The sequence below is a fragment of the Stegostoma tigrinum genome, chromosome 7 (genome assembly GCF_030684315.1).
Source record: "Stegostoma tigrinum isolate sSteTig4 chromosome 7, sSteTig4.hap1, whole genome shotgun sequence".
In the NCBI taxonomy this organism is placed as follows: domain Eukaryota; kingdom Metazoa; phylum Chordata; class Chondrichthyes; order Orectolobiformes; family Stegostomatidae; genus Stegostoma; species Stegostoma tigrinum.
Window position 1 is genome coordinate 24,448,855 of NC_081360.1, and position 14,241 is coordinate 24,463,095.

A 14,241-nucleotide genomic window follows, 5' to 3' on the forward strand; every position below is an offset into this window, starting at 1 on the left:
TACTATCTTTCATATTATTTACTATTTGATGTTTCTATGAAGTCAGCTCATAAATGCGGTGCTGAACAGTCTAAGCATCTCCAAATTCAAATTATTAATCTCAGGCATTGGCCTTTTGGTTCAACAGTAAATTGGGAGGTAGGTGGGAAGCAATTAGTCTCAAAATAAAAGTTTTAGGTTTCAGTAGTGATTCAAAGGCTCAAATGATGGTGCCATTTTTCTAGACAAATTGAATTTTATTCACTTGCTATATGGAACATTTTCCAAACATTAGGTTTACAATAATCAATCAAATTTCCGCTAAACATAGTTACATTCACAAACAAAAACTCAAACTGTCAGAGAAACTCAGCAGATCTGGCGGCATTTGTGGAGAAAAACCAAAGTTGATGGTTCGACTTGAGTGATGAAGAAGGGTCACTAGACTCAAAACATTGTCTGCTTTCTCTTGACAGGTGCTGCTACACCTGCTGAGTTTCTCTAGCTATTTCTCTTTTTGTTTCAGGTTTTCATCATCTGCATTTTTTTATTTTATAATTACATTCACTCCTGGCACTTCAAACAATGATTGAAAGAATTCTTTCACAAATGAAGGCGATAAAAGATTTTTTTATTGGAATCAAACAGGGTACATAGGTTAATGACATACAGAGCAAACCACATTAAATCATAACCAAAATCTTCTTTCTGCAGTGAAGATTGTATAGACCTCTGGATAAACTATCTCCAGTTGCAGGCCTATCCATTAAATAATACACTCTTCACTAGCAGTTGTGAAATATGGAACAACTTCTTAAAAATCGGCATCAAAATTTGTCCAGCACCAAAACGTTTGCAATTTTGGAATGGCTCATTGTTGCCCTTTTTTAATCTTCCGATCACTGGATATAAACTAAGTCTTCCTGGCATCTTCCTTTTTGAAAATGATCTAGACCAACACTCTGCAGGTTGGTTTCCATATTGCAATGCACAGAACGTGAGAGAAATGAACAGGATACTCATACTTAGTTCAAATTTATTTGATCTGTAAAAAGCTCAGTGGCAACAGATAGTGGCAAAAAGTGGCTCTTGTTATAGATCAGATAGCGGGAGAACTCAGTACCTTCACAGTTGGTACATAAATACTCAGTATTGAGAATAGGAATTGAGGAGGATTTATTTCCATACATCCTTAGATGATGTTGGATTGTTGGAGAAAAGAACCAGGCATTTCTTCTTGGAGATGCATGAGCATATTGCTTTGAAAAACTTAAAATAACTCTTGGAAACCAATTATAGGCAGGGAGCCAATACTGTAATTGAAACCAGGAATTGGTCAGTGACCATCCCTCTGAGCCAGAAAGCATAAGACAACTGAATGTATGCATAGGGTGAAAAGGAAAAAGGAGGGAGAATTGGGTCCAACCTACAAGTGAAAATTAAATTACCACTAGAGGATTTATAAATAATATGATAATCGTGCTGCTATTTGTTATCTGTGACAAATGCAACAAGGGAAATTATTAATTTTGAAGATCATATGAAAACTATTCTATTGCAATTTTAGGGAATAAGAATTCAATTCCGGGCTACAGTAAAAGCATTGAAAGGACAGAATTAATGAAAAGATACTTGGAAATCATTTTCATAACCTGGTCTTAAACGTTCCTTTGCGAATCCCAATTCAATGAAATTATTGGCTTTTTTGAAGGTTCATCACTTTCGGCATTATCACAAAATGGTGGCTGTTTTCACAATCTTTTCTGAGAATACTCAATGGGCTCTTCCTTCTGAAAAATTACATTGATATGAAATTTCATGCCAACTGAGAGAGAGGACTCAGAAGATTTTTCTTCAGATTTGGAACATTTGTACCAGGCTTGAAAAAGATGGATCAATGTGACTTGTTGAAGATCTTTTCAAAATAGCTTTCACATGATTGCTGTGGTAATGTTTTAACTTGCCAGAGACTGTCCACAAATGAAGCATTATCTCAAAAAAAATGGCTAGAAGGGGCAATGAACAGAATATTCAAATATTCACATTTTCTTGTCTTTATGAATTCATTCAGACATGGGCTCGTTGAAGCCCACCATTTAACATGCTACTTTATAATCTTCTATAAAAGAATAATAAGCCCAGAATCAGTGATTGAGATCTATATGGGTAACACAAACCTACTATGTTGTAAAGATACATTCATTTTTACCATTCTTCTGATGCTGCGATTGTTTTCTCCTTACACTGAATCCTATTTATAACACTGTATCTGTAATACTCCTTTTACATTTTAATTACATTTATATTTATTTTAAAAATGACTTTTAGTTTGCTTCCAGAATTTTCTGAAAGACCTAATGATGACACCCAGGTAAATTCAACATTTTTGTCATTTATAGTTAAATGCAACTTTAAATGCTAAAATGCACCCACCATAATCAAAGGATCACGGGATGTTTAAGATCCTGCCTACTGTGTTCCTGACTGTTAGAAGGTAGTAACAAATAGAAGCAATGTGCTGGTTATTGGGAAATTGATGCATTAAACCAAATATCTCAGAGCTGGTGCAGACACGATGGGCCAAATGGACTCTTGCTGCACTAACTATTCTGTGGGAGACCAAGTATCGCTGATAAGAGAAGTTAAGCTTGAAAACTAAATAAAAGAGTTATTTACTGCAAAATCACTGAGCTTGGATCTGTATAAATTGGTAATGCATGCTCATCATTCATTTATACTTTTGAAATTGTACTAGATTTTCATAGTTACTGCCAATTTTTAATGTTGCACAGCTCGGATGTTCCACTAATTAGGCTGTTGTTTTTAAAACATTTTTCTTTATTCTCCATTTAAATATCTGAGCCATCACCTTCTATAACCATTATTGATAACTTTTTACTGTTTTATAGCCCATTTAGTAAAACTAAGATGCTGTTGTTCTTTTTATGGCTTTATCTATTAGTGCTAACATTAGAATTCTAGGCTATGTTTGAATAAATACGTTGTTAAAAGTGCTTCTTTCATGTCATGTTGAGACAACATTAAAGCAGGAATATCTCTGCTTCTGACAACATTGGACAAAGCCAGATAGTCATGTATACATTAAAATCGTACATTGTCTCATGTGCTAACATATGTGAACACTTATTGTGAGCATTCAAACCAGAATTTACTTTTCTCGCCTTGATGAAGTAAATGTTCATACATATTGTTGAATAATGCTTAGCTATGTCACTAATATGCTGTGATCAAGGACTGTAGTAGGGATCAGAAAATTTGCGGAATTTAATCAGAAGCTATGCATCTAACCTTAAAGTCTACTGCAGTATGGAGAACCCAAATGTTAACAGTAAAGCTCATAGTTCTAACACACCAAGTGAATTACTTTTTCTCTTGCACCCTTTGTGTCGTGTCAGGCAATCCACTGAAATTTACATAAGGAGGAGAGGGTCTACAGAACATCCTCTTTTGGCACGTTGGCAACATTTCACTCAATTATCTTTTTAACATCCTAGTGGAACTGTTAGGCACTATGATTTTTCTACCTGGTGGCTTTAGTCAGATTTGGCCATTGATTTCAAATGGATGGGGAAAATAGAAAAAGTCAGTGATTAATCAACTATTTTGAACACGCTTGAGACAGAAACAGAAGGATGTGCCACAATCTTTTAAACATTCTTAGTACATTTAATTCGTCATAGATTCCATTTGTCTATAATTTAATGTACATTCAAATAAAGGAACTAATGGAGCAATGTTAACCTTACATTCCCCATATAATTGTCCGTTATTGTACACTATCTCTATCAGAAATTATAGATCAAACACTTTGATGCTTCTCGTTTAGGAGGACTCAGTATGATTGAGAAAATTCTGCCCCACTAACTTAATTAATGTTCTTTTTAAATGTAAAACAGCAAAGAACAAGTCAAATAATGTCACATGGAAATATCTATTCTAGTAACATGTAACCCTCTGTAAAAATGATTATTTTATCATTGAGATAATCAGATTACAGATTTCACATGGCAACTCAGAATTGAAAGCACACTTCCATGCAAGGGTTAATGTAATTCATTTCGCAAAATACCTACAGATTATTGAGGCGAACATGTCACCTTACTTGATACACAACAAAACCTCTAGGCCCCAGGCCTCAAACCTCTTCCTGGATCTTTGACTCAAGAAAAAAGTGCTGAATTCTTTAATGTGCTTTGTTGTGTAATGATTCTGGTAATTAGCAAGGATTCTGACAATCTATACATTACCTATTTGCTATTTGCTATTCTCTTACCTCACATAACACAACCCAGCTCCCCTTCTAAATCTCACCAACCCCCCTCATGACAAAAAAGGATGATAGCTTGGTCTTGTGGAAGAGCTCCTTTGCGGTCAAAAGTACTCCCATCTGATGGTTTCAAATGACGACCCAATTGCCAAAGCATTGGCTAAAAGATTGTGAGCTTGGCTATTGTGCTTGGTAACTTGAAAGGTTCTGGTTATTTTGGACGATGGCCTAAAACTTCATTGGGGTAGGCACCGTAGTTGTTGTTGTACAGTCTGCATGTGCTACGTTTTAATTGTCCATCTCATAACTGAAAACAAAAGCTTGAACAGTTCCTATACTTCTGGCTATTTCAACACATGAAATAGTGAGGATTAATTTATATTGGAATCTGCAAGTTCTATTTGAGCTTGTTTCACCAGGCATTGTTGAAGAAGCGATTGAAATCCTTTCTCACTGCTTATGCTCAGACAGTTGTTTCAATTTTCTCAATAATTTCCACAGTGGATCGTGAAGGAGAAAGTAAACTGCAATCATCCTGATCCCATTGGCTCTCTGGACTAGAGTCATCATCTGTACTCAACTCATCTTCATCCTCATCTTCCTCTGTGTCTTCATCACCTGATTCTGGGCAGTGCAATCCTAATGCATTTATGCCAGAATCCTCCGAGGCAGATGGTGAAGAACAGTGATTCATTTGTGGTGCTGGTACCTTGTCTGCCAGGGTTGGATCCTTTGGACTGACTGAAGTATCCTGGTTAAAGTTATCTCCAACCTTCGGATCAGGCAGAGTAGGACCTGGATGAGGCTGGCACTGGACATAACACATCTTGCCATTGATCCTTTTGACCCGATAGCTGTCAACAAACAGTTTGGAAATAGTGCAGTACCTCGGTGTATCTGGTGCAAACGGAGGCCTGAGGAAAGAAGCAGTCTTTAGGAAACGTTCCACCAGGGATATGGACAACTGGACTGTGTCTGCATGGCCGTTCGAGCTGACTGGGATTGAAGTGCTTGGTAGGAGTTCTACATGAGTCATGGGCTGGTAAATATATCTACCTGAAAATAGTCAAACAAATGACAATGGTAATGCAAGAAAGCAACATAGCAAACAGTGATATTCAATTCCGTTGATTATTACCAATTTTACTCTTTTTCTGCCACATAAGGTAAACTATTGTAACAAATCATTATATAGCAAGACCATAAATCTCAGTTTTACTGGTATAAGCTATTTCGACAGCACAGTGCATCGTTAATTATTATGCTTATTTAATTCAGTGTTGTACTTAATTTATCCAGTTACTAAAATTCGCATACCATTCTGGATAAAGCATTTGATAATGGAGAACAGGTTAGAGTGTGTCACTCAAATAAGCATTTCATCTAAAACTGCACAGTTTAGAGATAAAAATGAATGAACTGAATGCACATATTCAAATTGGAGAATACAACATAGCAGTATTACATCGGCATAACTAGAATTAGGAAATAAATATACAGTAACAGTTTATAAGACTTGTCGGAAAATGAAGGAAGTAGTAAGACACGATATGACAAGGGATAATCAGGCAGTTAAAAATTTATGGATAGAGTTAAGTCATGGAAAAGGATTTTGACATTAATAAGTGTATAGGCCCCCTTGTCGTAGTATTGAAGTCGTATCTTGTACAAATGCAATGATTATACAAGCATCCGGCAATGTTAAATGATTTTAATGAGACAGTTTAACCTTCAAATCGATTGAGATAAGTTGGCTGGCATTGTCAGAAAGTTAGCGAATATCTTGAGTGAATACAGTTTTCTGCAACAAAGGACTCAGGTCATACTCGATTTACTACCGAGTAATGCACTAGATTTTGTGAATGAGATAATGGTTTGTGAATATTTATTCAATAGTGATCATGATATTGTAAAAGCTAAATGTAATGTTTCAATGCAAGTAACATGAAGCAGCTCATAACATTCTACCCAGCAGCACTATTTAAAAGATTACCAATAAATTTCATGTTAGTTGCTGAATAATTTCAATGGACTGTTTCTTCAACTGTTGAGATGTTTGGTGACATCCAGAGTTATTAAAAGTTGAAGTCCTTAGGTATTGGCATGGCACTTGCTAAAGGACAATGACCTGATTATAAGGGAACTTCATACCTAGAAGAACATGAACAGCGAATGCAATGGGAACATCACCTCCTCAGTTACTCTTCAAATTACACATAACACCTAATGTGTAAGTATTTTTAACTACTGTGTCAAAATCCTGGAGTTGCCTACCAAATAGCATTGTGGGAGCACCTTCACTCCATTAACTGAAACTAATCAAAATAGATCCTTCACCGCCACTCAAATGCAACTAAAGATGGGCAATAAATGTTGACCTCATCAGTGACACACTCCAACAAATTATGGGTGAGAGATACGATCACCTACCAACACTCCTTTTCTCTCCACTAGACCTCCATGGATCAGCAATATTCCTCTGACCAATACTCTAACTCTTTTCTGGATAATGTGTGATTTTTCCACGCTGGCAAAGACTAGACAACTCTCTTACGAAACAGTCCATACGTTAAATGCTAGATAAGTGTGGAGCCGGATGAACACAGCAGGCCAAGCAGCATCTGAGGAGCACTTTTGGGCCTAGACCCTTCCCAAAACGTCAGCTTTTGTGCTCCTAAGATGCTGCTTGGCCTGCTGTGTTCATCCAGACCCACACTTTGTTATCTTGGATTCTCCAGCATCTGCAGTTCCCATTATCTTTGATACGTTAAATGCTATATTGCTGTTCCAGCCAATACTGAGGAGGCCAGCTCCCATGAGGAGGTAATATTTATTGAGTGGAGCAAAATAAATGGGTATAATGAGTGAGAGTTATGTTAGTTTTCTGCACATTCCCACTGCTGGTCTGTCTGCTTTCTATGAATTTCCGTACAAGGCCATTCACTACATGTAGCTCGTGCAGTGGTCAACTGCACTGCCACTCCAAAATATATTCTCGAGAGATGTGCAGACATGATCTACTCCTCTACCAACTGCCCTGTTTACCCTTAGCCTTATCATCTATCAAAATCCGAATGCTTTTCTCCACAGCGGGGCTGCTGAAATAAAGTTAAGAGTGCTACCATTTGGGAAATTTTAGGCTTTCAGCCCAACACTTGTGGACCAAATATTCGACATGGGTTACATAAAATTATTTGCTGAAGCTCAGAGGAGAACAGCTCTCTATGTTTGTGGTTCAGCAGACTAACTGAAGCTGGTACACACTGCAATCTGTCATAGGGTTGGTGGGCGTTTTTTTTGCCACATGTTTAAAGTTCCAACTCAAAACGTTGAATTTGCAATTGAGACGTAAACAATGTAGGAGCCAGAGTCCTTTTCAGCCTGAAATCAATCTTGAGCAATCTGAACTCCAGACATCTGCTCGAGTTGGTGAGGAGTATTACAACAACATCCATTCATATATTCCTATGCAGGTCTATATGTCAGGGATGGAGAATGGGAGAAGAGAGATAAGCCAAACTGAAGTCTGAAATGAAAGTCTTTTTTGAATTGGTCTTGGCCTATTTCTGTCATACAAAAGTACATGCCATTTTTGTGACTTGGTTTCATTTCCTTTGCGGTGGAGGAACTCTGTAATTTAATCTCAGTGAGCCACAGGAAATAATCTGGTTGATGTCTGTTCCTGTATCTCCGGTCTGACTTGGCACAGTCCTCAGTCAGTGATCCTACACTTGGGAACAATTAAAACCAAACTTCACAAAAATGTAACCTGCTCTGAAACAAATTTGCACTTTAGCAAAACAAGACCCAAATGCACTGCTTGTGAAGGGTGGGATTTTGCTTCCCAGATTTTGAGACCTTGTTGTTACAATGGCCTAATCCTTTCTCCCTGATGGGAGAACATCAATCTAACGCAATTTTTTTGGATGCAAACCTGCTCGTCAATTGACCTTCGGTCAGATATAATCCTCGATTGAGCGGATACAGGAGAGAGGCAAGATGGAGTTGGGAGTGGGCCCGATTTATTGTCAAACTCCAGCCATGCCCTGCTGTGTCACACCACTTCCTCGGGAAGTTCATTTCATGCACGAACCACCAGGGCAGCAATTGCTAAAGCTATCACTCATCCATGCCATGGAGGTTGTGCTAGGGCAGCTCCTACCCAGTTCAGGTCGAGCTAGAATCGGTCACAACGCTCAGGAGTAGTGGATGGAAGGAAAGGCACCCGAGTCAAGCAGAGAGATTTTTTAAAAAAGCAGCAATTTTTTTACACAGAGGGTGGTTCGTGCATGAAATGAACTTCCCGAGGAAGTGGTGGACGTGGGCGCAATTACAACATTTAAAATACATTTGGATAAGTACATGAATAGGAAAGGTTTGGACGGAGAAGGGCCAGAAGCAGGAAGGTGAAACTTGTTTAATTTGGATTATGTTCGACATGGACTGGTTGGACCAAAGGGTCTGTTTCCATTCTGTGTGACACAGCAGGGCATGGCTGGAGTCTGACAATGAATAGCAGAGGAGTGGTGTGGAGGACATGACGCGCATTGAAAACCCTTCAACAAGGTGTCAGAACAAGGGGCAGACTAGTTGTGACTCTCTTGATTCAAACTGTGTTAATTCTTTTGTGTTTCTATCCCAGAGGGCTGTCGAGGCCCACTTCCTGGCTGTGTTCAAGTAGAGATTAACTGATTTCTATGCAATATGAACATTAACAGATATTGGGACAGGGCACTGAAATGGTGTTGAGGAGAAGATCAGTGATGATCGCAATGAATTGTGGAGTGGGCTCGGAGGGCTGAATGGTCTATTCCTGTTCATTATTTTTGTAATTAAGTCTGGCAGAATAAGTGAGCAGAGAAACACCAGTGATATGCTACTGTGTCAACAATTACCAAAGTGTCAGAGGCAAGGGTACATTATGGGCTAATGAGAATGGTGTACTCTGGGATTCCTCATAGACTCATTGACAAAGATCAAAACTCCAGTTCTTCTGCTCAGCAGCCTGGGTTACAGTCTGTAATGTATGTTATGAATGACTGAGATTATAATGAGAGGAGTTCAGGAAGGACCATTCTTGAACTTGAAGGCAAATTGGGAGATGACCATCACTGAGATGCAAAGGATATGCCAGGAAATTGGGGAGAAAGCACTTGTGGTCCTCAATTTCTCGAAAGAGCAGGAGCTTCAAGTGATTCAGCTGCAAGAGATAGACAGATGAGATGAAGGCCTCTCAATAACTTCAGGTTCAGAGGAATGATGCAAATGGTCCCCATGCAATCCATGTAATTACCGAAGCAGTCATCTGGCGATTTTATGTGAGCAGAAGATTTGTTTTGTGCATAAATCTTTCTTCACTACATTCTTCTGTCTCCCAGGCAACCAGGGCTGGGCAACAGATAGTGGTTCAGCCAGTGACACCCACTTCCTATGAATGAATTAGAAATTAAGCTGCAACTCTATGTGTCCATTGTCTTGCCAACTGCAGTCTATACCCATGAGACATGGGGGGAAGAAAAGGAAATGTAGCAAGCAAGTCAGATATCTTCCATCAATATTGCTGCTAAAGATCTTGCTCATCTCTTAAAAACAGAGCATCAACTTTGATGAAGGACTGGTCAATGTTGCCAATTCAACACTAACACAGAGGTAGCCCAATACAATTATAGCCCCATGACAACACTCTGGCCAATCAGAATCTCTTTACCCAATCTGAGAACTAGGATTGATAGTTAACCATTCTTACTGCATCTCCAAGTCAGTTATGGCCCAACCAATCAGTATCCTTTTCTCATCATTTATAAAGCAGTGCCTCTTCCTTCAAATCTCTTTCATGACTCCTAGTTCTGGTGAGTGCAAGATGAAAAGCTTCAACATTTAGTTTCCTTGAAGTAATGTTTAAATTCTGTACTATAACCCTAGATTTATGGTGTAGTTTTTGAGTTCAAGCAAGCAAAATCTGCATCTTATGAACCACTGTAACTTGCAACTGATAAAAGTAACACTCACAGGAATGTTCTACTAAAACAAAAGCAGAAAGTGTTATGAACACTCAGTAGCTCTGGGGGCACCAATGGAAGAGAGACAGAGAGAAACAGAAGTAGTGCTTCATATCCATGATAAGAGCATTAACTCAGTTTCTTCCTTTTCATGGATACTGCCAGACCTGCTGAGTGTTTTTTTTTTATCATTTTATGTTTTCATTTTAGAGCTCTGGTGTATTCTGTTCCTGGACTCACCTTGGGAAAGCTGCTTTCCAAAGTATTTTAATTCAATTTCATTCTGTGGTAGAATGAAACGGATGTGACTGCTCTAGAGGCCCTTGATCCACTGCCTGTCAGCATCAGATTTTGGTCTGATGCAAACAATGGTAATCCAAAAACTACTGGAGGAGAAACATCAGCTCCACAGAATTTAAGTGAATGACAAGTCATCATTGTCCAAGCACAATGCCTACCACAGCATGGAGATAAAAGCACTTGACTGAGTCAAAAAGCAGATGACCTCTGGTCATATACAGATCAAAGATTGGAAGAGATCCCATGATGCCCCGAAATCTGTCTGCAACCTCAGTTTACTAATTGATTGCAGGTCATCAGTACTGACTACTTAAGACTGCTCAGGAGGAGGAAAAAAAAAAGCCCAAATTCAAGGAAGAAATTAAACCACATTCTCAAGGGGCCTTTGTTTATTGATGAAGTAGAGATCAGTAGACTGCCACAGGCTGATCTTCCTTCCATGCTGTTAGGAATGAGAAACACAATCCGATTCCTGCCTATTGGCAAAGTTCCAGGAACGGATACTTTTCCACCTGACCCAGAAACTCATTGAATTCTTTTAGTCTAGGGAGAAGCAAGGAACCATCCTGCATGATCTAGGGATGCTTTCATTCTCAATTTTTACAAGGTGGAAGCAAATCACCAATCTTGCAACAATTGGGGAAAAATCTAATTTCTGTGCATTGATGGCAAAATCTTTGTTTAAAACAAATCGGGTGGATTGGCCATGATAAATTGCCTATAGTGTCTGGGGATATGTGGGCTAGGTGGATGAGTGATGGGAAATGTAGGGTTGTAAGGATAGGGTAGGGGGTTTGTGCCTGGGTGGAATGTTTCTCAGTAGGTCGGTGTGGACTCAATGGGCCAAATAACCTGCTTCCACACAGTAGGGATTCTCTGATTCTAAGAATCCTTTTGGACTACTTAGTGCAAAATTTTGACTAGGATCAGAGACTTGAGCGTTGATTCAGAAAAGGAACCTCTGAAATCACTGAATCATAGAATCCCTACAACATGGAACAGGTCATTCGGCCCATCAAGACGACACTAACCCTCCAAAGAACATCCCACCCAGACTCTTCCCCCTATCCTATCCCTGTAACCCTGCATTTCCCATGGCTAGTCCACCTCGTCAGCAAATCCCTGGAGACTACAGGCAATTTTGCACAGCCAGTCCACCTAACCTGCACATCTTTGGACTGTGGGAGGAAACCAGAGCACCCTAAGGAAACCCACGCAGTCACAGGGAGAATGTGCAAACTCCACAAAGACAGTTCCCAAGGATGGAATTGAACCCAGGTCCCTGACGTTGTCAGGCAGCAGTGTTACCCACTGAGCTACTGTGCTACCCATGGTGTTTAGGGTTAGCTAGTGCCACAGAAATGCCATGGACAAAACATGGATCCTCTACAATATTTGACTAATTTTCTTCAACACAGTTAGTCAAAGATATTTGGAAGGTAATGGATAAAGTAGAATACCACGAGAAATTTATCGCAGTGGTCTCACGGTGTCAATAACGTAAGCTCACGTGTGTCTTGGATGATGGCGAGTTTTCTAATCCATTCCCAGTCAGCAGTGGCAGTTAATAGGGCTGTACACTGGCACCAATCCCTTTAGCACGCTTCTCCAACATGGTATCTGATGCTTTCTATGATGGTGATCCCAGTTATCCATGTCAGCTATCACACAGAAAGCAAGCTGGCAGAAAGCTGTTCAAACTGAGGTAATTCCAGGAAAAACCAAGGGTTCAATAGTTTGAGATTTTCGGCTTGCTGATGACTGTGCTGGATATGCAATGTAGCATGAGATTGTTTTTGAACACATACAACAACCTCAGCCTTACAATCAGCCTGAAGAAAACTGAGGTGATGTATGAGCCTATGCCAGGACAGTTCTAGTCTGACCCCATGATTTCAGTCCATGATTAAAATCTGTCAGCAACGGTTAAGTTCACTTATTTCGACAGCATGCTTTCTCTCTCCAGCTATGTCAATGACAAAACACAAGCAAGTATTCCCAAAGCAAGTGTCATCTTCAGGAGATTTCAGTCGTCAGTATGGATTTGAAGATAAGCAAGTCTGTCCATCAAACTGAACCTCTATACTGCAATATTCTAGCCCACTTTACTCCATACGTTAGACTTGGGCTGCATACTAACATCACACCAGGAAGGTGAACCACTTTCACTTAAGCTACCTTTGGCAGATTCTGAAGACCAGATGACAGGACAAAACATCTGACACTGAGCCATTCTTCTGGGCAGGCATCTTAAATGTTCACACCATACAAAGAGGGTCACAACTTAGCTGATGTGGTCAGACTGTCTGATGCTGACTAGCCAAAGCAAACGTTCAACAGACAGCTTGAATCTGAAGTCTGCTTTCATAGCAGTCAAAGCAGTCAGAGGATATTGACTTTGAGTCCTGTGAAGACTGTCCAGGGATCATTACACTTGGCACAACCAAAGTGTAAAATTATTAAAGGCAAAGGGAAATCCAGAGTCAGCGACACATCTGAAACTCCTGAAGAAGGTTCTGACCCAAAAGGTTGACTTTCCTGTTCCTCAGATGCTATATGACCTGCTGTGCTTTTCCAGCTTCACATTTTTTGACTCATTCATATGCTTATCTTGCTTCCCCATGTATGCATTGGCACAATGTATAGTTATTCCATGTTTTGTAAAGAAAACTAATGTGTTTACAATGGAGCAGGTTGACCCATCACTCATGTTAACTTTGTGCTGAATTTCAGGCCACTCAGACACAAGGGACATATGAAAGTATTCTAAAACAGGCCATTGATCCAGATAATTTGTTCTGCACAATCTAAAACTGCAGCCTGTTCAGAATTTCTTTGGGCCCAAACTTCCCTTTTATGCTGGTATTTACTTTAACATCAACCTAACAAAGAAAGGAATATACCTTTCTGTATTTACACAGTAAGAACTCAGAAAGAGGAATATTCTCCCTGATCCTGCCTAATCTCAAATGGGATAGTAGTAGAAATGCAATAAGACTTGGCATTAATGTTTGTCACTCTGTTCAAAACTGGATATTCCTCCCCCATATCACTTGGGGCTGCCCTTTCCTGTCCATCACATGTAAATATCATCAAGTAGGTGGAGTTTTGCTTCTTGTGCCACAGATTTAATAATGTTTCTCTATGTGACTGATCCCCACATTTGATGTCTAAATCCAAAAGTTTTAAATCATAGATTATTTTAAAAATTATTACATCAGTATTAGTAAAGCATGGCGACTAAAGCCATTCAGCATTTACACTAATAAATTGACAGAGTGAGGAAAGTTTAGGTCAAATACAGATTGCCACAAACAGTTGGAAAGGTCAGTATGGACGTAGTGAATTGATCAGGTCAGTCTTTGCGTGGAACATTACTTACAAGAAAGCAGTTCGTGGTACAAAGGCTGAATGTGTGTTGGTACTAACTGGTGCTTCTCTAATCTGAATAGTACAATGCAGAACAACCTCATAGTAAAGGAGCAAGGAGTGAAATGGGGAGGGACTCTACTGGCCACCTACTGGTCATCTTTGCAATGATATTAGCAAAATGGAAGTAGATCATTTCCTCTTGGGTGGTATTTCGAAGACAACGAATGAAGGTGCTCAAGTTAAGAAAAATTCTTACAAGACAGCTAAACTGCAGACCTAAGTAAAATGACCCTAATACTGTGA

The 14,241-nt window shown here is 39.4% G+C and overlaps 1 protein-coding gene across 1 annotated transcript in view; it reads right to left on the reverse strand.

Annotated features, from left to right (window-relative positions):
- Nucleotides 1–591: 591 nt before the first annotated feature.
- Nucleotides 592–14,241, reverse strand: part of c7h3orf70 (chromosome 7 C3orf70 homolog) — a 38,072-nt gene continuing 24,422 nt past the window's right edge. The window contains exon 2 of the mRNA XM_048535157.2: nucleotides 592–5,323. Coding sequence (XP_048391114.1) covers nucleotides 4,731–5,323 — 593 coding nt within the window. The 3' untranslated portion in view covers nucleotides 592–4,730. The remainder of the gene's footprint in view (nucleotides 5,324–14,241) is intronic.